This window comes from Myxine glutinosa, chromosome 2, assembly GCF_964187855.1.
Source record: "Myxine glutinosa chromosome 2, kmMyxGlut1.1, whole genome shotgun sequence".
In the NCBI taxonomy this organism is placed as follows: Eukaryota; Metazoa; Chordata; class Myxini; order Myxiniformes; family Myxinidae; genus Myxine; species Myxine glutinosa.
This window is the reverse complement of record NC_136262.1, coordinates 200413768-200439390: the sequence shown is the minus strand read 5'-3', so window position 1 is coordinate 200439390 and position 25623 is coordinate 200413768. Positions and strand designations below refer to the sequence as shown.

General features: G+C 43.2%; 2 protein-coding genes across 3 annotated transcripts in view; both read right to left on the bottom strand.

The window, feature by feature from the left end:
• The window catches only part of LOC137413049 (phospholipid phosphatase 4-like), a 33131-nt gene extending 15188 nt beyond the window's left edge, over nucleotides 1-17943 (bottom strand). Inside the window, exons 1-2 of the mRNA XM_078772691.1 lie at nucleotides 17926-17943; nucleotides 16787-16884 (exon numbers count right to left, since the gene is read on the bottom strand). The gene's annotated coding sequence lies outside the window, so the exon portion shown is untranslated. The remainder of the gene's footprint in view (nucleotides 1-16786; nucleotides 16885-17925) is intronic.
• Nucleotides 17944-21131: 3188 nt separating this feature from the next.
• LOC137413048 (histone-lysine N-methyltransferase NSD2-like) overlaps nucleotides 21132-25623 on the bottom strand; it is a 56970-nt gene continuing 52478 nt past the window's right edge. For both annotated transcript variants that reach the window (XM_068098433.2, XM_068098434.2), the window contains one exon: nucleotides 21132-23920. In XM_068098433.2, the coding sequence (XP_067954534.2) occupies nucleotides 23685-23920 (236 nt within the window). In that variant the 3' untranslated portion in view covers nucleotides 21132-23684. The remainder of the gene's footprint in view (nucleotides 23921-25623) is intronic.

The window sequence follows — 25623 nt, the reverse complement described above, 5'->3', positions numbered from 1 at the left end:
GCACAGCAACCTTCCGACAGATGGCGCACACGTTGACGCGTCATTGCGTCACCCTGCATGTGATACACCACAGTGACAGTTTATAGCTGGGCCCGGATTCAAACCCAGCCAAGACAGTTCAGAAGAGCAGCCATTAATCAAATAATTCTTGCTAACATAATTCCATTTGTTTGAGATGGTTTATTTTCAGAAATATAATGCTGTGCTTGGTGTAGAATATAAACAGGGTATTTTGTATATCTGGGAGCTTAAGGAGACATGGACAAAGAATGTCAATAAATATTTTAACACAATCACAAAAACTTTTGGACATCAGAAGATGTCTATCATTTCGCAAACGTAAGCAAATGCTTCTTGGAGTGGTAAAATGATCTAGCTGAGATTCAAAGATAATGCAAAAAAGTGCTGCAATGAAGGCACACACTGCGAAATAGCGACTGTTACAGATTCGTCACTTCCGCTGTTGTGGTTTTCACCCACTTGACATGTTTCTTATATTATGTATTATTATTATTCTCAAAAGGTTTATTATTCAGGAACAGCTATCTAAAGTTAAAAAGGTTCACGTAAAATGATGCAGGAAACCGAACCGGAAGAAAAAGGAGGTGAAGAGGAAGAGGCGGCACGAGCAAAGTTGGAGAAGACGCGTGACGTCAAGGCTCCATTGCGAGTGCTGGTCTACCGAAAGTCGCGAAGGAATTTTGAGTTCCTTGAAGGGACATCCGGCGATAGGAATTATCGCTGGAGTGGAAAATCTGCGTAGTCAGATTTGGGGCGCTGAGATTTCGACGAATCCTCGCCTAGTCGCATCGGCTCAAGTAAGAGCCATCGGCCATTTTGAACCCCGCGCTTCGGACACCTACAAAGGTTTTGCCTCGCGTCATCTTCATCCCAACATCCTACCGTTTGTCGGGGATGTGTGTGTGCAACCGCTTCGTCTCCGATTACGTTGCGGTTCGTTGAGTGAGCGGTGAAGGTGCCACTCTGAAGGGCGCCGTTGTACAGTTTCGGCGGGGCGATCACCAGTCAACTGTGCGTGATTCGAATATCGACTGGAGAGCGAGATTCGGGCGTCGACTGGATATCGTTCTAGCGACCGCGGGAGCGAATCACATTCACCTTGGAAGGTTGTAGAGACATTGAGGAGTGTCCTTTTCACTCGTGGGAGCAGTGAGTAAACTGACTTTATTGATGGTATAAAGAGTGCACTCTTAATTGCCATTTGTTGTACCGTTATTCCTGTGTGATTTTCAATATATTATTTGTTCTTTTATAATCATTGGTGTGGTTTCACTATTGATTTCTAACACAGAGAATAACATATTTTTCTGCCGGGTCTCCTCTCGGGGTTCGGAGGTTTACCGAGACCAGGAGATCGGTGAGGACCCCGTAACAGAAATTGGGGGCTCGTCCGGGATAGAATTCCCTAGCATTCCCAAAATTTTCCAATTTTGGAATATTTTCCAACATTCCCAAATTTTTAAAAATATTTGAATAGAATAAATATAGAATATAGAATAAAGAATATATAAATATATAGAATATATATAAATATATATAATAAAATATAGAATAAAAAATCCCGGTCGATTGCTGAATTAACGCCAGGGAGGTTGACTCAGCCTGTCATCCTTCCGAGGTCGGCTAATTGAGTACCAGTTCACTGGTAATTCCCTGTTTGTCGTTAAAGGCGGCAAAAAGGGTTGGCGTCAGGAAGGGCATCCGGCCGTCAAACATTGCTTCAAAAAGGGGACCGAAAAACAACGACCACGGTTCCCGAAAAAGGCCAACCCCCGCTTTGCGGGGAAAAATGGCCTCTAAAGGTGGTTATATATTTTTTTATTCCCAAATTTTTTTTTTTTTTTAAGTTTTGTTTTTTGGGGAAATTTCTTGTGTGAAGGTTAACAGGTGCTAACGGATAGTCACCATGGAGTTTGGCGCAGAGAAGTTTGCAGCGACCCCTAGTGAGGCACAGTTCCGAGCGTTACTAAAATCGGAACTCTTGAGATTGGCCAAACATTTTAGCTTGGAGGTCCGAGCTAAAATGAAGAAAACAGAGATGCAGACAGTGATGATAGAATCTATGGTGGAACGAGGAACATGGAGAGAGGGAGCCTTGGATTGGTTACCAGAAGAACAAGAAAATGTGGAGCTCCAAAAAATGGAGATGCAATTGCAGAGCCAGGAAAGGTTAAAAGCACGGGAAAGAGAACTCCAGGAAAGGTTAGAAGAGAAAAAAGCAGAGGAAAGGAGAGCTGCAAGAGAGCTCGAGGAAAGGGCAGAGGAGAGAAAAACCGAAAGGGAGTTAAGGGAACGGGACTCGGCGCTTCAGCAGGAAATTAAACTCAAGGAGCTGGATTTAATGAAAGAACGGGGAGAGGTCTGGTTCGACACCATGTCAGAACACCTGGGATGTTGGCAGACATGTTAGGCTGGTTCCACTCTTCAATGAAAAGGAGGTAGCCAAGTTTTTTTTACACTTTGAGAAAGTGGCTCGAATGCTAAAATGGCCGGAGGAGTCCTGGACCATATTAGTGCAAAGTGTTCTGGTGGGTAAAGCTCAAGATATTTATTCGGCTTTACCGATTGACCAATGTGCAGATTATGAGATAGTAAAGAAAACCATTCTCAAAGCCTATGAATTGGTCCTGGAAGCTTACCGGCAAAAATTCCGGAATGCCAGGAAGAGGGAGAGTGAGACCCATGTGGAGTTTGCCAGAATGAAAGAAACCATGTTTGATAGGTGGTGTGATTCAAAAGCGGTTGGAAAGGACTTCAAACTATTGCGACAATTGATCCTGGTGGAGGAATTCTAACAGTGTGTCCACGAGGACATTAAAGTTCATCTGGAGGAAAGGAAAGTACCAAAGCTGTATGAGGCAGCAGCCATAGCTGATGACTATGCCTTAACCCACAGGATGGGGTTCCACAAACCTAAATTCTCGCCTTGACCTAGCCAGGGGAGCTATGGTACATCAGGGGCGGAGAACGAAAATTCATGGGGGCGGCCTCGAGATGAAAATGAGGACCACTCTGATACCACGACTTCTAGGAATCCGAAGACAGCAGTTCCAAGGCAGACTTACCCTCCGGGGGGCTCGAGACAAACCACGAGGTTCTCCTCCGGGCCTACTTGCGCTTTTTGCCATAAACCTGGACACAATGTCCCACTGTTATGCTCTGGGAAAGGAAAATCAGGAGCGGAGTTCGACTAGTACCACTCCGAAAGCAATGGCAAATGTGAGTAATCGCCCTCAAAAGGGTTACCAACCATTTATTTCAGAGGGGTTGGTGTCACTGGATCGAGACCCGACTACCCGGAGACCTGTTAGGGTATTGAGGGACACAGGAGCACATCAATCTTTAATGCTTGAAGGCATTTTGCCATGGTCAGAGGAGACGGCAACTGGTGATAGTGTTCGTTTACAGGGGATTGGTGGCTGTGTTAGAGCTCCACTTCATGTCATCCATTTGGAGTCTGATTTGGTGTCAGGACCGGTCACCGTAGGTTTACAAGCCACTCTTCCTGTAGAGTGTGTATCTGTTGTTATCGGGAATGATTTGGCCGGCGGTCAAGTTTCTGGTAACCCGATGTTTGTTGAAAAGCCTAGGAGGAAGTACCCTGAAACGAAGTGTCAGCACACGCAAGTCAGGGATGGAGGCAATATTGGCAAGCTCTTTGTAGGGGGACTGAACTTCAAAACCAAGGAAGATGTTGTGGAGTCTGCCTTCAGCAAATATGGACCGCTTTTGGAAGTGCTGCTGATAAAAGACAGGGAGACACAAAAGTCAAGAGGGTTTGGCTTTGTCACGTTTGAAAACTCCAAGGACGCCAGAGATGCAGAAAAGGATCTGAATAGCAAGGAGTTGGAGGGTCGGACCATAACAGTAGGGAAGGCATTTCATAGGTGTCGTGGGGGCTACAGAAGAGGACAACGGAGTAGTAGTTTTGGTGGTGGCCGCAATCGATAGTATTATGGAGGCTCCCAGAGTTACGGCAGCTCCCGAAGGAAGGATTGTCAGAGTTGTGGCCGAGAAGGAGACCGCTATTCATGTGACTACAGTGACTAGCGGTCCCACCGTAATTATTACGAAAGTTCAGAAAGGTTAAAGCACTGAATGCTGCGGAGCCGCCGAGCCAAGATTCCTACACGGATTAACCGTGAACGCCACGTTCCTAAAGGCGTCCAGCCGTCCATGTAGTGAACTTCCCTACACGGATTAACAGTTAACTCCACGTTCCTAAAGGCATCCATGTAGTGAATACTTCCAGGCCTCACCACCCCAACCATCATGGAACCTGGCTTTCAGCTCGGCCTCCCGGGAAAAGTGTTGTAGTTTTGCTTGACTTGGGATTTTGATTACTACCCCTTAACCTTCATTCAAAAGAAACGAAAAGTAAAATCAGAGGGGGATGAGATGGAGTTTGGCTTTGCAGGAGTTCAACTTGGAAATTGAACATGTAAAGGGCAGAGACAATGTCGTTGCTGATGCTTTGTCCAGAGTGAATTAACTTTAGAAATCTCTGTGGGTTGTGTGAAATTTTGTTGCTTTATTTTTGAGATGTGGATAATTGTTTGAATTGAATGATTTGAATTGAATTGGAATCTCCCGCGATGAAGCTAACTCCAAGGGCCTCTCACTCACTCACCGCAGGCAGGTTGGTGGTCTTTCCGTCTTCTACCGACTCCTCTTTGGCTTTGCCCCCCCAGCTCTCTCTGGGCTCTGTCCCGCAAATATTCCTACAGGTCGCACAAGATCTGCCTGCAACCCTCTTATGGTTAAACTGCCAAAATCAAGACTCTCTGCTCACCTTCACTCCTCTTTTCTCCTGCCTCTGGAACAAACTCCCTCACTCTCTTCAATCCCACTCCACCCTCCAGGTCTTTAAAAGAGCTGTTCACCACCATCTCTTATCTTCCCCCATCCAAAACCTTGATCTTTTCTACCCCCGCTAATTTCACCCCAATTCCACTTTTTTGAAATACCAACTTCTGTCCTGGAACTCCTTGGTGTCCTTGTGTTTTATACTTCTCCCACCCCCCCCCCCCCCTTCCCACGCCTCTTCCCCCCAAGCCCTCTCCCTCCCACACATCTCCCTGCTCTCAAATGTTGTGTGCTCTCAAGTGTTTGTGTGCTTCCCCTTCTCTCCCCATCTTGTCTTCCGCTCTCTCTTTTTATATATTTTGTTTGTCTGGTTGATTTGTTTGTGAAGTAAATGTCAGCTCTTTCACGAGCCTCGATTCAGTATACAAAAAAAATAAAAAAAATAAAAAAAATTGTTGCTCACGGGAATTGGTGATTTGGGTTGTGAGTTTATTTTTGTTTGTTCAAAGAGCTTGCATGCAAAGAAAGTTTTTGCTGTGTTCAAATTTTCTTTCTTGGGGGAGTGGGGGGGGGCGTGGGGGGGGGGATGGGGGAAGTGTTACGGATTCGTCACTTCCGCTGTTGTGGTTTTCACCCACTTGACATGTTTCTGATATTATGTATTATTATTATTCTCAAAAGGTTAATTATTCAGGAACAGCTATCTAAAGTTAAAAAGGTTCATGTAAATGATACAGGAAACCGAACCGGAAGAAAAAGGAGGTGAAGAGGAAGAGGCGGCACGAGCAAAGTTGGAGAAGACGCGTGCCGTCAAGGCTCCATTGCGAGGCTGGTCTACCGAAAGTCGCGAGGGAATTTTGAGTTCCTTGAAGGAGCATCCGGCGATAGGAATTATCGCTGGAGTGGAAAATCTGCGTAGTCAGATTTGGGGCGCTGAGATTTCGACGAATCCTCACCTAGTCGCATCGGCTCAAGTAAGAGCCGTCGGCCATTTTGAACCCCACGCTTCGGACACCTACAGAGGTTTTGCCTCGCGTCATCTTCATCCCAACATCCTACCGTTTGTCGGGGATGTGTGTGTGCGACCGCTTCGTCTCCGATTACGTTGCGGTTTGTTGAATGAGCGGTGAAGGTGCCCCTCTGAAGGGCGCCGTTGTACAGTTTCGGCGGGGCGATCACCATTGTCAACTGTGCGTGATTCGAATACCGACTGGAGAGCAAGATTCGGGCGTCGACTGGATATCGTTCAAGCGACCGCGGGAGCGAATCACATTCACATTGGAAGGTTGTAGAGACATTGAGGAGTGTCCTTTTCACTCGCTGTGAGCAGTGAGTAAACTGACTTTATTGATGGTACATAGAGTGCACCCTTAATTGCCATTTGTTGTACCGTTATTCCTGTGTGATTTTCAATATATTATTTGTTCTTTTATAATCATTGGTGTGGCTTCACTATTGATTTCTAACACAGAGAATAACATATTTTTCTGCCGGGTCTCCTCTCGGGGTTCGGAGGTTTACCGAGACCAGGAGATCGGTGAGGACCCCGTAGCACGACAAACAGTAAAAATAAAAATGTAAACCATCCGACTCATCCACTTCAGGACGAAGGCCTCCCTCAACTAATGCTGAGTGGCGTTTGTCGGACAAGCCACGCTTGAAGAGTGTAGTGAGCAGCCGTGGGAATGGAATAGACACCAGCCAGTGGAGAGAGAAACAAGTCTTTAAACACTCGGTCAAACAGGAAGCTCACACCCAGTAAACATTATAATACCGAGTTCATCAATCATGCAACCTCATCGATCATGCAAATTCTCTTTCTTGAATGCCACTGGTAACATGAAACCCAGTGCTACCTGCCGCATAGTCGGGTAGTCGACGACTTTGAACACGACTGTGTGTCCACTGGTTAAAAGGCCTAAAAGACATTGAGGACCCAGAAGACCCCAAAGACCCAATAGACACCAAACACCCAAAATACCTTTTAGACTGTCAAAGACAAAAGATCATGAAGACCCAAAAGACCACGAGTATCCAAAAGACCAAAACAACCCCAAGTACCCAAATGACAAAGAGGACCCAAAAGACCCCAAGGACTCAGAAGACCCCTCAAGGACTCAGAAGATCCAAAATACCCCAAAGACCCAAAAGACCAAAAAAAAAACAATGGACCCCAAACACCCAAAATACCCCGAAGTTCCAAAAGACCCTGAAGACTGTTAAAGACCCAAAATACCCTGAAGACCCAAAAGACTGAAAAGACCCTAAACACCAAATGGACCCCAAAGACCCTAAGACCCAAAATTTTGGCAAGACCAAAAGACTGAGGACCCAAAAGACCTCAAGGACCCAGAAGACCCCAAAGACACAAAATACCCCATAGACTGTTAAAGACACAAAATACCATGAAGACCCAGAAGTCCCCAAGGACCCAGAAGACCCCAAGGACTCTCAAGACCCAAAAGACAGAAAAGTCCTTGAAGACCCAATGAACCCCAAACACCCAAATGACCCTGAAGACCGTTAAAGACCCAAAAGACCCCAAATACTATTAAATACCCAAAAGACCAAAAAAAAAAAATACACTGAAGACCCTAAATTCCCCAAAGACCCATGAAGACCCAAAAGACTGTAAAGACTCCAAGACCCTTAAATACCCAAAAGACCCAAAAGACTGTAAAGACTCCAAGACCCTTAAAGACCCCAAATACCCAAAATACACCAAAAGACCACAAATACCCCAAAGACCCTTAAATATGCAGAAGACCCAAAATACCCTAAAGACCCTTACACATCCAGAACACCCAAAACACCCAAAATAACCCAAAGACCACAAGACCTTTAAAGACCCAAAAGACAACAAAAACCCAAAAGGCCCTGAAGACCAAAAAATTCCCCAAAGACCCATAAAGACACCGAAGACCCAAAACACTGAAAATACCACAAGACCCATAAAGACCCAAGACCCTAAAAGACCCCCAAAGACAACAAAGACCCAAAAGACCACAAAGACCCAAAAGAATCCAAATACCCTGAAGACCCAAAAGGACCTGAAGATCCAAAGATGCCAAAGACTCTTAAAAACCTAGAAGACCCAAAAGACCCTGGAGAATAAAAATACCCCAAAGACCCAAAAAACCCAGAAGACCCTGAAATACCTCAAGGACCCAAAATATCCCAAAGACCCTTAAATATATCCAGAAGACCCAAAACACCCCGAAAAAACCTCAAAGACCGCAAGACCCTTAAAGACCCAAAAGACAACAAAAACCCAAAAGGCCCTGAAGGCCAAAAAATTCCACAAAGACCCATAAAGACACTGAAGACCCAAAACACTGAAAAGACCCCAAGACCCATAAAGACCCAAGACCCTTAAAGACCCAAAAGACAACGAAGACGCAAAAGACAACGAAGAACCAAAAGACCCAAAATAATCCAAAGACCCTGAAGATCCAAAAGGACCTGAAGATCCAAAGATGCCAAAGACCCTTAAATACCCAGAAGACCCAAAAGACCCAGAAGACCGAAAATACCCCCAAAGACCCAAAAGACTCAAAAACCCAAAAGACCCCAAATACCACAAAGACTCAAAATACATCAAAGACCGAAAAGACCACGAAGACCCCAGAGACCCAAAATATCCCAAAGACTCTTAAAGACCCAAAACACCCCAAAGACCAAAAAAAATCGAAAAGAACAAGAAGACAAAAAAGTTCCTGAAAACCCAAAATACACCGAAGACCCTTAACGACCCGACAGAACCAAACAATCCAAAACACCAAAAAGACCCCAAAGACCCTGATGACCCAGTGGAACCCAAACAACCAAATTACTCCAAAGACCCAAAATACCCCAAACACCTAGATGACTGAAAAGACCCGAGAACCCCAAAGATGCAGAGGACCCAAAAATACTCAAATTACCTAAAAGACCCCGAAGACACAAATGAACCAGAAGATCCCAGGGATGCAAAAGAGCTCGAGCACCCAAAATACCTAAATGAACCAGAGGACCCAAAAGACCCTTCGGACTCTGAAGACCCAAAAGAAGAGTAATTATGTCTCTTACATTGGATTTGTAGATGGTGGCTTGCAAACCGAGCCTCAAGGTCGGTGTACCGCAGCGGTTTTATTTTAAATTACAATAAATACATGGCGTAGGGAGGTGAAATTTTCTGCACATGACGTGCAAAGTGCGCAGAGTAAACCGAGTGTTCATTTACGTCTGTAGGATGTCAATCCAAAACACCAAAAATACCCTTAAAGACCCTGAGGACCGAGTGGACCCCAAAGACCCAAATTACCCCAATGACCCAGAAGACTGAAAAGACCCATGGACCCCTAAGATCTAGAGGACCCCAAAGATCCAGAGGACCCAAAAGACCCCGAGGACCCAAAGGAACCAAAAGACCCCCAAGATCAATGGATCCCAAAGACCCAAAATACCCCGAAGACTCAAAAGACCCCGAAGACCCAAAAGACCGAGAAGACCCTAAAGACTGAGAAGACCCCGAGGACCCAAAATACCCCAAGGACCATAAATCCACAAAAAGACCCAGAACACTGAAAAGACCCCAAAGACCCCAAAAGAATGAAAAAACGCCCGAAGACCCTTAAAGACCCAAAATGCCCCAAAGACCGAAAATAACCAAAGACCCAAAATATCCCAAAGACTCAAAAGATCTCAAAGACCGAAAAGACCACGAAGACCCAAAAAACTCCAAAGACCGAAAATATTGAAAAGACCCTGAGGACCCAAAATATCCTGAAGACACTTAAAGACCCTAAATGCCCCGAAGACCGAAAAGACCCAAATATCCAAACTACCACAAAGACCCGACGATCTAAAAGATCCTGAAGACCAAAAAGACTAAGAAGACCCAATGGAACCCAAAGACCCAAAATATCCCGAAAACAAAAAAATACCCCAAAGACCTAAAAGACCCAAGAAAACCAAAAGACCCCGAAAACCCAAAAGACCCAAAATATCCCAAAGATCCTGAAAGACCGAAAAGATCGAAAAGACAAAAAGACCCAGAGTGACTGGAAATGAGTGACCAGATATGCAGTCAAAAAGACCCAAGAGGCTGAAAAGACCCAAAGACCCAATGGACCCCAAAGACCCAAAATACCCTGAAGAACCAAAATATCCCAAAGACCCTTAAAGACCCCAAAACCAAAAGGCCAAAAGGAACCCAAACACTGAAAAAACCCCAAAGATCCAAAAAGTCCCAAAAAACCCCGAAGAATGAAAAGCCCCCAAAGTCTGAAAAGACCCAAAAGACCCTCAAGACCTAAAATATCGAAAAGACCCTGAAGACCCAAATGACCCTTAAAGAGGAATCCAAACGCCAAAAAAAAAATTCTGAAAAAAAACCAAAACACTGGCAATCATTAATCATGATCTCATTTGAAGATAATTTTTTTTATTTGCCAATCAAAAGTGCCAAAGAAACACCAGACTGTCGATTTTCGAGTTTGCCAGTGACATCACATTGTGAACTCACCATGATCCTGCCGGCCACGGTACATAGAGAAACGGTGCATTGTGAGCTTGGATTCCAATACTGATTGGGGATGGTGGGGGTTGAGAGTGGGGTATTGTTAGCTAGGGTGACGGTTGATAGGGGATGGCGGAGTGGGGTGTGGGGTGGTCGTGGGTATTGTTAGCTCGGGTGATGGTTGATGGGGGGATGGGAGGGGGGTGGTGGAGTGGGGTGAGTGGTGTGGGGTGGTCATGGATATTGTTAGCTAGGGTGAGTGTTGATGGGAGATTGTGAGGGGATAGGGGAGGGGGGTTAAAGTTGTCGTGGGTATTGTTAGCTCGGGTGATGGTTGATGGGGGATCGTGAGGGATGGTGGATTGGGGTGAAGGATGTGGTGTGGTCATGAGTATTGTTAGCTCGGGCGATCATTGATGGGGGGTTGTGGGGGGAAGATGGAGTGGGTAAAGGGGCGTGGGGTTGTCATGGGTATTGTTAGCTAGGGTGACGGTTGAAGGGAGTTGTGGGGGGATGGTGTGGGTTGTCATAGGTATTGTTAGCGAGAGTGATAGTTGAAGGGGGTTGTGGGGGATGGTGTAGGTTGTCATAGGTATTGTTAGCTAGGGTGACGGTTGAAGCAGGATTGTGAGGGAATGGTGGAATGGGGAGGAGGGGAGTGCGAGTTGGTCATGGGTATTGTTAGCTAGGGGGACGGTTTATGTTTTTTTTAAATGGAAAATTGAGATGCCTCAAAAACCAAGGACACCAACGTTGAACAGAAATCAGCAAGAGCAATATTACCAAAGGAAATGAGCAAGAAATCCAAGTCAAAGCAGTTGTGTCTGCAGAAAATATCCGATGTCAGAAAAATGTGTTGCACGCTTGGACCAAGATCGCCCGTAGGGCGGGTACTCTGTTAGTAAATAATAATTGTAAAATAATTAATTTCTTAATCATAATACCATACCAAAACCACCACTGCTTCAGCCGAATCTGTGACTCTTTGAAATTTAATTAATCGGGCGATTAATCGAAAAAATTAAATATTTATTCGATTAATTAATTTACCAATAAATCAAAAATACCCTTTACAGCCAAATCACTTGGTCATCGTCATGTCCAAGTATCAGCTTCCGAGCTCAAAAGGTGCCTGAGGTGCCCAGATGAGAAAGGAAATAAATAAGTACTTAATTAATCGATAATAATTAAGTAATTAATCAATTAATTGATTAATCAAAAAACAAAGAAGAAATATGTCGTGCATAGTACGATAAATGCGATATCCATAAAATATGTTGTTGGCCTGTGAATACCTCAAACACTACATGTAGTTTGTAGTTAACTAGATGTAGTTACCCTGCGTAGTCAACTTGGTGTGAGCCAACTCTTCCTTTTTTGAAGGTTTTTTTTTTCTTTGATCCAATATGTGAGCGATGTGAGCCATGTGTTGCACGCTTGGACCAAGATCGCCCGTAGGGCGGGTACTTTGACCATGTGAGCAATGACATCTTAATTTATATTCTTTAATATAATTGTTGCAATTGTAATGAACGTAGAGCAGCAACGAAGGCTGGAAAGGGTGGAAATGCGAATGGTTCGGTGGATGTGCGGAGTATCATTGAGAGAGAGGAAGACAAATGATGAATTGCGAAAGATGATGGGAATAGAGCCTGTGATGGATGCTGTGAAGAGGAACAGGTTGGGATGGTTTGGTCATGTGTTGAGGAAGGATGAAAGTGACTGGTTGGGAAGAGTGATGGAAATGAATGTAGAAGGAAGTAGAGGACGGGGAAGACCGAGAAAGACTTGGCTAAAGATGGTGGAAGAAGAAATGCGGGCAAGGGGGTTAACAAGAAGAGATGCAGAAAATAGGGCAAAATGGAGAAGATTGTCATGGGGACCCCAAGGCTAACCCCCGCTCTAGCAGGGAAAATTGTCTTAAAATGCATGTTGTTGTTGTTTGTAATATAATTGTTGCATAGATCACGCTCAATAAATTTCAAACTGATCAGCCTAAACGTTGGCTCTGTCGAATTATGACGTCATAATTACGGCACCAATGACGTCATCGTTGACACTTATTCCCCATATGGAGTTCTTTACAATGAACCATGTTTCATTTTTTTTCTATAGAGCGGTTTTGGAGATATAGGTGCAACGTTTTTTGGTTTTTCCAAGATGGTGCCTGTACCACTTGACCTATGACGTCATGATTATCATTCAAATATTCTACCGTAAGAGGTGCTCCCATGGTGAAAATGTTGTGTCCATCAGACAAACAGTTCCTGAGAAAAAAATTGAGAATGATCTGTTAAGTGTTATACTTATCGCATTATGACATCATAATGAAGGCACCGATGACATCATCATTAACATATCTTATTCCCCATGGGGAGTAGTTGACAGAGCCAGGTCTCAATTTTTTCCATTGAGTGGTTTCAGAGATATAGAGGTGCGAAGTTTTTCCAAGATGGCGCTTGTACCACGTGACCTATGACGTCATAATCATAATATTCTACAGGAGTCGCCGCTCCTCTGGTGAAAATTTAGTGTCAATCGGACCAAGGAATGCAGTGAAAAAAAATTTGATACTGATCGAATCAAGCGTTGTACCTGTATAATTATGACATCATAATTAAGGTACCGATGACATCATCATTAACATATCTTATTCCCCAGTCGGAGTACTTGACAATGAGCCATGTTTCAATTTTTTCCATGGAGAGGTTTCGGAGATATAGAGGTGCAACTTTTTCGATTTTTCCAAAATGACGCCTGTACCATGTGACCTATGATGTCATAATTATCATAAAAAAATTCTACAGGAGTAGCTGCTCATTATCTGAAATTTTGGTGTCCAATGGACTAACAGTTGCAGAGGAATTTTTCTTTTTTTCATACTGATCATATCAAGTGCTGTACTTGTCGAATTATGATGGCATAACAAAGGACCGATGACATCAACATATCTTATTCCCCATGGGGGGTACTTGACAATGAGCCATGTTTCAATTTTTTCCATTGAGCGGTTTGGGAGATATAGAGGTGTAACGTGGCATCCGTACCACGTGAGATATGACATCATAATTATGGATAAAAAATATTCTATAGGCGGTGGCACTCCTATGGTGAAATTTCGTGTTAATCGGACCAACGGTTGCCAAGAAAATGAATTTTTAAAATGCAGACACGTAAGCACACATCCTAATGCCTAACCCTGTTTTTTGCTTTGTGAGCATTGGGTAATAATTGGTGGTTGAATTCAGTGACCTAGTATGCAAATCCTCTTAAAATTTCAAGTCGATCAGATGAAAATTGAGGATTTTAGAAATTTGGCCCATGTTGACCTCAAAAATACTTGGTGGTTGAACTTAATGAGCAGATATGCCAATACTCTTCAAATTTCAACTTAATCGGATGAAAATTGAGGATTTTAGAAACTTGGCCTATGTTGACCTTTTGGCCTGTTTTTTTTGTTTGTTTGTTTTTAAAATACAAGATCGAGGCTCGTGAAAGAGCTAACATTCATCCCCCCCCCCCCCCCCCCAAAAAAAAACGGACATATAAAAAATACAATAAGGGGAGTGGTAGACAAGATGGGGAGAGAGGGGGAAACACACAAGCACAACATTTGAGAGCAGGGACATCGGGACCTCAAAAACCTCAAAAATACTTGGTGGTTGAATTCAGTGACCCGATATGCAAATGCTCTTCAAATTTCAAGTTAATCGGATGAAAATTGAGGATTTTAGAAATTCGACAAAGTTGGTGACCTTTGGCCGATGTTGACCTCATGACTTTTCAACCACCAAAACAATAGGTTTATTGCTTATGACCAACTCCACCATTTGGTGAAGTTTCGTTAAGATCGGTTGAAAATTGTGACCTGTAGGTGACTGACAGGCAGAATAACGCACAAGACCAACCAATATACTTGAAAAATCTTCGATTTTCACAAGTAAAAAATACCGTTTTTGCCTGGAGCAAGTGTTCACTCACTATTGTGCCCAAATATCAGTTTCCTCGCTCAAAGGATGGCTGAGATTTCGCCTGGACAAACAAACAAGAAGACGTCATGCGGAGCACGATACTTGCAAAATCCGCCCCTCCCCAAAACGTTTCCATTGATACAGCAAATTGTCCATTTCATGAAGATTAAAATTTACGATCTTGATCAAAGCTCGGGTCAGCAGGATGAAAAGTGACGATTTTTCAGATAAAAAATGATTTTAGAAGTTTCAACTTGAGTTGATCTTTGACCTTTTGACCTCAAAAATAGTTGGTTTTCCTATTTAGTGACAATTTGCAAATGCTGTTCAATTTTCAAGTCAATCGGTTGAAAATTGATGGCTTTTCAGATGAAAATTGACGATTTTTAAAATTCGACCTTGAGTTGACCTTTGATATCAAAAATACTTCATTTCCCAATTTAGTGACTCAATGTACAAATGCTATTCAATTTTCAAGTCAATCGGATTTAAAATGGCGATTTTAGAAATTTGACCTCCAGATGACCTTTGACCTTTGACCTCAAAATCAATAGGCTTCTCAATTGGGACGACCTATACAACTTGGTGATGTTTCGTGACGATCGGTTTGGAATTGTGACCTGTAGGCCGGTGACAAACAGACAGACAAACAGACAGAACCACAAACGCAACCGACCAATATACTTGAAAAATCTTCGATTTTGCAAGTAACAAGAAAGAAAGAAAATAAACAAATGGAGTGAAAACCGAGTACTCCCTTGAGGCGCGCGTCATCGCTGGGCCCCTTCGGCACCCGGCAATGACATCATGCAGCACTTGGAGATGGAATAGGAAATGAGCGGAGTACAGGTAGAATGGCAATCGGTAATGCACTTCCACCAGGCTGAACAGTTTACGTTTTGTATCCCGCTGATAGGCCAGACCTGTATCCAGTCCTGGATCAAAATTCAATCAATTTGTCATTGTCACTCACCCAACCTGTCCAAGTTTCATCCGAATGCGTCCACAATTGTTTGAGATATCCTGCTCACAGACAGACAGAAACGAACGGGAGTGAAAACAACCGCTGTTCATCTTCAGTGGCGGAGGTATCAATTGCTCTTCTTGCAGGACCACGGTCTGGTAGTCATCTCTAACTTTTTGCTACGTACTTCTCCCTCATCACTCTGCTGATTGTTCTGAAACTTGACACATTAATACAAGACAGTAACCCGCACAATCGCCCGGGGTCCGATTTCCGATCATGGTGGCTCCCAGGGTAGATTACCCCCCGAAACTTCCAGGGTGGGTCCGCAAGATTGCTCAGACTTTCGTATCAGGCCCCCATGTGAGGGGGGGGGGGGGGGTGGTTCTCCTAAATCAGCAGAGGTCTGAACTACAATCTCAAGAGATGACCGTTGGTCCACTCAGGGATATTTATTACTTACGTACAAGGGACCACAGCAGACAAAAACTTGTCATTTTTGCATACGTCATTGGTCAATGGGCCCTTACTCAGGTGAGAGAGCGGTTCTCCATTCATTTTCCCAACAAGCACCATTGGCAGGCTGAAAATTAGCTCAAAGGGTACTGCACCTGCCTTTGGAGTCATTTAATCCTGGTTCGATCCCCAATGGAATAAAATGCAATGAAAACCTGTCTGAATCATGTTGCTTTACAGGCAGAGCATGGCATGCTGGATTAAGCAGTCCGTCCAATATGCTGCATCGACTCTTGGAGGTTCAAAGAATGCTTGCAATGAGTAGGCCATTGTGTACCGGCACCTGATCGAAATTCAACGTTTATGCCTTGTGGTCTGCGGAATTGATTAATTAATTCATCTCTGTTCATCCATGTAGTTGTTCTGTGGCATCAGCATATAATCGGTGTCATCTCTGCCATCAAGTCAGATCTGTCGTCAGCAACTGCAACATCATGCCAACACCCAGTTCCTTCCTTCTGAAGTGATGTTCATCAGAAGTTATGTATTCACCCATTTGTCCGTCTGTTTGTGAGCAGGTTATCTCCAAAAGTTAGGGATGGATTCGGACAAAACTTGGACAGGTTGGGTGTGTGACGAGGAAGAATTGATTCGATTTTGGTGAAGGTCTGAATCCAGATGTGGCCCATCAGTGGGACACAAAACGTAAACTGTTCATACTGGCGGAGTCTCTACCGAGTGCTGTTCCAGTTCATTCCGTCAATGGAACACAAACCCATTAATCATCTCCCTCACATCCGGCATTTCCTTCGATTCGGTCCTAATTCCGAGGACAAAATGCTTAAAAATTTGATAATTTAAATTTTAAAACTGTTCAAATCACAAGTGAACTTCGCGACTCTTCCACCAATCTGATTACAATGAAGATTGTTGCTGAAACTTTTTGAGATGACAGTCACGACCATCACATGGGATTCCACACAAGTGGCAATGGAGGTATTATGAGTGCATCTGTATATGTATTACGTACGCATGTATGGTAAAGTGTGTCGTGTGTCGTTTCCTCACCCAGGATCCGCACGCTCTTGTCTCTCCCCCTCCGTCTCCTACTCCTCCCACCATTACACATCCCTCCTCGATGTGAGCACGGAATCAATACGTTGTCCCTTTGGTTAACAAAAACAAGGCGTCAGGTGCAAGGGCTGGAAAAGCTGCGGCTCTTCTGAATTCTGTAAACACGTTCCAGCAGGTTGAGCGCCAATGCAAACGTAAAACGGAATTGCACAAAGAAATAAATACTACATTTACACTTACCTTTACTACACCACAACAAAAAAGGTGAGAAACAATGGAGTTAATAACTGGAGGTTGCCTCAAGGAAGGAACTCCAGCGACGGATTCATTTCCTAGCTGAGGAGGACCACGTGGGTCGTGGCGAAATATCCCACGTGATCGCATCCTGCAATCTGATTGGTTTAGGCTATTCATAGCGATTAATTCCCATCAATGTTTTAATGCAAAGGTAGGCGCATAAAGAAAACAAAAATGCACAAAATTAGATATTATTGCTCATACTGGAAAAAAAAAATTTTTTTGACGGAAAGGTAAGCTAATGTACACTCTTCATCGAGCGCCAATGCCGCCGAAACAGCTTCATGAGCAGGACTGACACTGGGTGGTTTGCCATTGCCTTCCCAGTAGTAGTTCGGGCAGGGATTTGTAATTTGTTCAGGGTGCCGGCGATAGCTCACTTACTCTTCACGAAGTACACGGGAAGATCTTAACATACACCAACAATTTCCAGCACCAGGGACGCTGTTTAACACGAATGATTGACGACCTATAGAGTATAGTATAAACACAGGGATGAAAGTTTACGTTATAGCTAGGTTGGGATTCGAACCTGGGATAGACAACTAAGAAGCGAATTTGAGGTGAAAATACGAAATAATTAAAATATATATTTGACAGCAACAGAACTGGAGAAAAAGCCAAATGACGCCATCGATAGCACTGACACGAACTACACCGTCATGTTGCACATACACTGACCAACCTATCCGCACAAATAAATATTTCACAGAATGTCCACGAGGGCCGGAAATAAAAGACATGCACCATGTGATATCTTAAAAAAAGAAATCACAACAACAACGGGGTTTGCATTATATCCCTTACATACACACGTTTCAATACGCCGGACTTACAGCTACATCTTGGCGTTGTCCTTGCACTGCAAGTTGCAGCTTGTGGGTGATGATCGGAGCAACGCCATAAAGCACGGCAACATATTTGAGCACTGTACACTTTATTGTACCTTGAACAAATAACGCATCGTTAATGAGTGCTATGCAATTGGCTTCGGGAAATCTTCCATATACAGTCACGTGAAAAAGTAAGTACACCCCATGTAAAGTTTTGACTTTTTCAACATATTTCAACATACAGCTATTTGATCTTCATTTCTACAATATTGATAGATAAAGGTGATATAATATAACAAATATCATGAAACATTTACATTTTGTAGTCCATTGCATAATTTAAATAAACATAAATGCAAATTTCACATGTGGAAAAAGTAAGTACACCCCTACATTTATCACCACTTCAAATACCTAAAATTAGAATCAGGTGCACCAGCTCAGGTGCAAATGATTAGAACATCGTCAGAGAGGATCTTGGAGGAACCTGTCTTATTTCAACCTCACACATTTAGTTTGGTTTGCTCTTTGTTGTTGAAGTGTGCGGCGTCACCATGCCCAGATCAAAAGAGCTCTCTGAGGCCTTCAGAAAGAAGGTTAGAGATGCCTACGAGTCTGGGAAGGGATTTAAAAAGATCTCAAAACAATTTGAAATCAATCAATCGCCTGTCCGGAAGATCATCTACAAGTGGAGAAGATTCCAAACAACTGCCAACTTGTTCAGGCCAGGCCGCCCCAGCAAGTTCAGCCCGAGAGCAGACCGCAAGATGATGAAAGAAGTCCCGCAGAACTCCAGAATGTCATCACGGGACCGACAGGAAGCTCTTGCCACTGTTGATGTCAAAGTGCACGAGTCTACCATTAGAAAGACGCTGCACAAATTTGATCTACATGGGAGGTGTGCCAGGAGGAAACCTTTGCTGTCCAGAAAGGTCATCAGGGCAAGGCTAAAGTTTGCCAATGAACACCGAGGCAAAGACCAGCACTTCTGGAACAATGTGCTCTGGACAGATGAGTCAAAGGTAGAGCTATTTGGCCACAGTACCAGAAGACATGTTTGGCGAAAACCAAAGACAGCAATGACCACAAGAACCTGATACCAACTGCAAAGCATGGTGGTGGAAATATTATGGTTTGGGGCAGCTTTGCTGCATCAGGGCCTGGGCAGCTTTGCTGCATCAGGGTCTGGGCAGCTCACCATCATAGAATCCACTATGAATTCTTCATTGTACCAGAAGGTGCTTGAGGATAATGTGAAGCCATCTGTCGGAAAGTTGAAGCTCAACCGAAGGTGGACCTTGCAACATGACAATGACCCGAAACATACCTGTAAATCCACCAAGGAATGGCTGAAAAGAAAGAAATGGAGGGTTCTGGAATGGCCAAGTCAAAGCCAGGATCTAAATCCCATTGAGATGTTGTGGGGGGATTTGAAACGAGCTGTGCATGCTGTGCAACAATTTTTTGTTGAATAAATTATTGCAAAGTCAATTTTTCATTGTTTTTTTGTTCAATTAGATCACCTTTATCTATCGATACTGTATAAATGAAGATCAAATATTGATATGTCCACATATGTTAAAAAGATTTTTAAAACATTTCATGGGGTGTACTTACTTTTTCCACATGCGAAATTTGCATTTATGTTTATTTAAATTATACAATGGATTACAAAATGTAAATGTTTCATGATATTTGTTATATTATATCACCTTTATCTGTCAATATTGTTGAAATGAAGATCAAATAGCTGTATGTTGAAAAAGTCAAAACTTTACATGGGGTGTACTTACTTTTTCTCACGTGACTATATATAAAAATTCATACAAGTCATGACTTTATTCATACGAAAGTAAGAAACTTGGTAGAAACCGTTTTAAAATATATATATTATATCCTTACTCATCTTTCCTCTCCAAGTGCGCTCACTGCAGCTGGCCACGGGTTAATTTATAAAACTGCATCCATTGCTAAACTTTCCCCAAATCCCCTCTCATCGTCCCTTCTTGTCCGGCTCGCTCAGAACCCCGGACTCCATTATGTTATGACTTTCCCTCCACACCAGCACTGCACTCGGGAGAGAACAAACCACCACCAAGTTCAACACTTTACCTTTAATATCCACCGGAATGGAACCGGATTTTAACCAAAATCGAATCGCCTTGTTCTTGTCACCTGCACAACTCATCCACCTCGTTTGGTAAAATTCCGTCCACAACGGTTTCAAATGTCGTGCTGCATAAAGATACGAGATAAGCCATAACAATGGGCCCATCACTCGATGACGCAGCGGTGTTCGGTGGGGGAACGAAGCGGTGTTCGGTGGGGGAACGCAGCCTCGTGGAGCGCACAGCCTCTAATAATAATAATAGTAACGTGGCATTGGTAATAAATACTGAACTCGGGTTTCTGAAACAAAACATGATCCGCAGCAGCAAATGCCGGCACATAAGCATGAACTTCTGCACATCCACAGCTCAACCCATGCTTAAGTTAACCTCCAAATGCTCCCCCAAACCCTCAGCTACTTCTTCTTCTCCATTCCCTGACAGTATGAAATGCTAAACATTTGATAACTCACTTCGAAATCACAGGTCTCTTAATTGAGGTTCCTGCTGCAATTCCAGACATTGTGGGATTAACAGAAATGTTCCTCATAGAATGGTCCCCACCTCCCTGTTGATTTATAGCAGACCTGATCCCACTTCAGTGGGGACTGGGGGAGGATTGTTGTTTTTGTCAAGACCTCCATCACCCACTGCACATGTTCTTGTGCATTCCTTTTATGTCCATAAAAATAATATTACAATTTTTGAGAAACCCCCTCCCTTTAATTCACAACTCTGAACCCTTCAAAAACCTTTGCTTTTTTTTTTTTTCCTACTCACTATTCTTTCTTAAGGGGACATCTATATCCAATCTCCTTGCCTTCTTATTCTGTCAAAAGTTTGAAACACAGGGGTCGTTAATCATAATTGGTACCTTCCAAATCACATGCAACTTGCCCACCCCAATTTTAAATGCTACACAAAACGAGCATCAAGTTAAACCTGACTGCACAATGCGTCATCAAATGTTACTTGAAAACCATTTTTGATGCGACTAACTGGGCTTGAGTTTTGTTCCATGTCAATGTTTAAAATTTTACCTGCAGGGTATTCAACCAATACCTGCAGAGTAAAACAAAAAAAAATTAACAAGCAATGCAATAAAATTCTGCACAATTTTATTTATAAAACAAAAGCTGAGCAACAAAAACAAAAGATGGGGTTAAAGTGTGTTCACAGACTGCATAAGAAGCAAGCTCGGTCAACTTTTCTCAGGTCATCTCATGAGCATGTATAAAGTAATACAAAAGCTCCACAGAAAGCAAAATCTGCAAGGTAACCTGAGAACACACCTCAAGTAAACCAATCATAAATACTTCATGCCTTTGCTCATCCTTATGAGGTGCCAATTCCAGGACTGCAAATGTACACACAAAGATTATTGTTATTAATATTAGAATGCACATGGTAGGTTGCAATGTACACCGAAACAGCTTGTATGTACATAGCTTACCGTCGCAATCCACGCACACGGCAGAGTTACGAGTGGTTGAACTGCATGCTGGATCGCAAATTGACGAATACCTATTAGTGTACCGTGTGCATCTCAACGCGGGCAGGAAGTGGTGGCCTTCAAAAGCTTAATTCCAAATGCGAGCAGGATGAAAGCAGGGCACACGTGTTTTGGAAGAGGACATTTTGTAGTAAGAGGACACTGCTAAATATCCATCTTTCAAAAACATGTCTAATGGAGGGAAATCGAGTAAAAAATGAAATACAAATTAACATACAAAATAGAAAAGCTAACCTCACCAGCAAACACTGATAAACTATTTTGAGATACATGGAGCGATGTGCTGTGGACTTAATCCGATGATGTACATTAATTAGACAGCCAAAGGACTCGGGTATCAAGGGTCCACCATAAGCATATAAACGACGCAGCAGTACGACAGCCAAAGGCTCCTCAAACATGAAGAGGGGCACCGTCAGCGACGCATCCCAAAAAGCGCACATAAATAGAAAGAATATGAATGAATGAATGATCGTTTTAAGGCCATTTTCCCCGCTGGAGTGGGGGTTAGCCTTGAGGGTCCCATGACAATCATGGTTCCCTGTTTTGAGGCAATATTTTTATGGCCGGATGCCCTTCCTGACGCCAACCCTTGGTCGCCTCTTACGATGCGCAGGGATACGGTGTACCTATTCTAAACCGGGGTACACACCGGGATCATTCATCCCAGCAAGCTGGTACTCGATTTGCCGACCTCGGAAGGATGACAGGCTGAGTCAACCCCCCTGGTGTTAATTCCGCGATCGACCGGGATTCGAACCCAGGATCCTAGGATCCCAAGCCGGCACCCTAACCGCTAAGCCAACACCAGGCTCAATAGAAAATAAATAGAAAGGAAGGAAGAAAAACAAAAACAACTTTTGGACTGCTTTTGTGGAAGGTGACGGACAATGCCACTGAAAAGGATAACCAGAATGACTAGAATATATTGTGAGATTATCCATGCAGACAACATTTATAATTCATAACTGGTTTAATTTAAAATTATATGCAGGGAATGCTTTTCTTATTTAGTCCTTTTGAGAACAGCAAGACATGATCAAGTGACTAAATTTCAAGGGCTTTATAGCAAAGAACAAATTAAACAGAGACTAATGAAGTCATCCCCCTCCCCCCCCCTACTCCTCATCTCCCCACCCTCTCTTCCTCCTCCTTCTCCCTCCCCTCCTCCTACTACCTCCCCTACGCCTCCTTTGCCTCCTGTGGCACCTGCAGACTTGGTGGATGGCACAGAACGAAAAGGAAGAGTAGGAATATACATTGTGGTACTAAACGCCTTTGCAAACCACAATGACAGTGCTGGATAAGGAATGAACAATGTTACCTACGGTGCACACTCAGTACAACGGTCCTGCAGCCCATGAGGCTTTAGCATTAAATATAAAGTATGGACGACTTAAAGGATACTGCACCGCCTCTCAATGGTGAAATGGCAAATTTGTTTTGAAACAAAGCCCGTCACGTTTTATACGGCATTTTATAGCAGTACGTCCGACGATAAAATGGCACCGGGAAAGTCACGGTTCGAGCCCAGTGTGCAGCGTCTACAGGAAAAAGAATTCACTGCATTAAAATGACGATACACCATGAATAGTTTGAGTCGTCCAACTGAAATTGAGGTCTTAAACACACAATATAACAGCTTGCCGTTTCTTCAGGCAGCAACACAAATTTTGACTAGTGGTTCTATGAGCCTCATCAAGAAGAGAAACACGTAACACGCTCTGGGCCCCAGATAGATATAGCATTAATGCACGAGAACACAAACAAAACATTGGCATTGAAGGCCCCAACACTGGCATGGGTTATTAACATTAAGGAGGTCATTCTCCGAAACAGTAAGGATAGAGTCATGAAGCACTGCACTATTGTCCCTTCTTCCACCTCCCTTTTTTTCTCAACAAAAGCAATTTTTCTACATTTTTTTTTTTTTCTCCCTCTCTCTCTATCCCTCTTCAAAATCTTCAAGACACCATCAGCTTCCAGTTCTCCTTGAAAGTTGCTTGGACAAACCTGACCGTTTACATGCTGCAGAAGTGCTGGATCGATTTTGGGGGTGGGGCAGGAGAGAGGGGTGTGAGGAGGGGGAGGGGAGGAGGGGGATGAAGGAGGGGGAAATGTGGTGTGTCCCACTGCATTGTTCAAGCGCATGACTCTGCTACGTCAGCAACCACAGTGTCCAGATCCATCAGATCTGTACTGGACTGATCCTCCATTTCCCCTTTATGTCGGGCACAGGTCAGGCGGCCTTCAACGCCCGTGGGAAGCAGTGCCCCAGCTTGGTGGTCCTTGCAGAATGAGTCGGGGCAGTAGTGGCACAGTGCGACCGAAGCTTTACCGCACACGTCGCAGTGGTGCCAAGGGCAGTCCCAGCGGCCTGTGTACCACATGCACCCACAAATCAACTCCAAATAGAATTTCACTTGCCAACAATAAACTGCACAGCAACTACTCAAAAGTACAAAAGAGCTACAATTTGAAATATTTTCATCTAAACTCTAAAGCTTGAAGAATGCAGCCGCGAGTCATCCCAAAGGTTGTCATCCCACTTGTAACTTAAAGTAAAACGTCTCAGTGATTGCAACATCATGTTTTACGTTTGTTTTTTTGTATACCATGCATAGACTCATGGAAGAGTTACAACACTGAATGGATCAAGACGTATCATTATCATCATCATCATTGTTGTTTAAGCTTGAAGCGTAAAGTCTTTTACTAACCTTAACCCTAACCCTAATTCGTTATTATCTTATTAACATAAACGTTGAGTTTAAATTACATAATTTTAAACGTACTGGCACCACAGTCCTCAGTACATCACAGTTAGAATTTCATCTTATTTTGGATCCAAAATAAGTTCATTTTTACTTACCATGAACCAGCCTCGCTGATCGGCATTATATTTACACTATGGATATCTTACACCAATCAGCAAGGTGGGTTCATGGTACGTAAATAAAAAGAGCTCTGAGTGGGCTGACGGTCATCTCTTGAGGTTGTCGTTCAGACCTCTGCTGATTTGGGGGGATGCCCCTAGGAGACCCTATAATCCGAAATCGAACTGGAACTGCACTCTGACGTCGACCAGTATGCCTCCGCCCACATTATTACATCATCATAAATAATTGTACCAAGATTTACTTTGATCCCTTCAGCCAATCTTAAGTTATCGTGGTAAGATTTTCTTTTAGTTTACATGACCTCTGACCTTTCACCTCTTGACCCCAAAATCTCAGTTCATGTTTACATCATGATACATACTTGTACCAAGTTTGATTTAAATCCCTCCAGGTGTTCTAAAGTAACCACATTTCTACCTGACATGACCTCTTGATGACAATCTAATAAGTTCATCTTTGCATCATATATAATTATACCACGTTTGTTAAAATTCCTTTCACAGGTTCACAAGTTGGCCAGGTAACATAATTTTTACTTAACGTGACCTCTCACATTTGACCACTTGACACCAAAATCTAAGCAGTTCATCGTTCGTTCATTATACATACCTGTACAAAGTTTGAAGTAGATCCCTTCAGCCGTTCTTAAGTTATTGTGGTAATGAAATAATAAAGGAATTCAACATGACCTCTGACCTTTAACCTCTTGACCCCCAAAATCTAATCAGCTCACCTTTGCATTATATAATATAATTATACAAAGTTTGGTGAAAATCCCATGATTGGTTCACAAGTTAGCTCAGTTACAGGGGTTATTCCGTGTCAAATCACACAATATCCAGGTGCATCCCCACATGACACCTCTCAGATTTGCTTGGAATATTTTCGAAAAAAAAATACCTCTTCATGCCAAACAAAGGAATGCCAAGTTTCAGCTTGATATCTCCAGCGGTTTTTGAGTTATAGCCCCTCAGAATATGGGTGCCACACACCTTTTTCACACTTGTGAGTTGCGCACTTGTTTTATTAGTGTTGTTGAAGACCCATATCTTCTGTTCTAATAAAGACAGAAAGCTGGAAATTAGTTTCCAAGCTAATACTGGCCCAGGCTTTCAGATTCCGCAGCCAGTAATTGCTTCTCTCTCCGACTTTAGAAGTTATGGACCCCCAAAATCCTTAG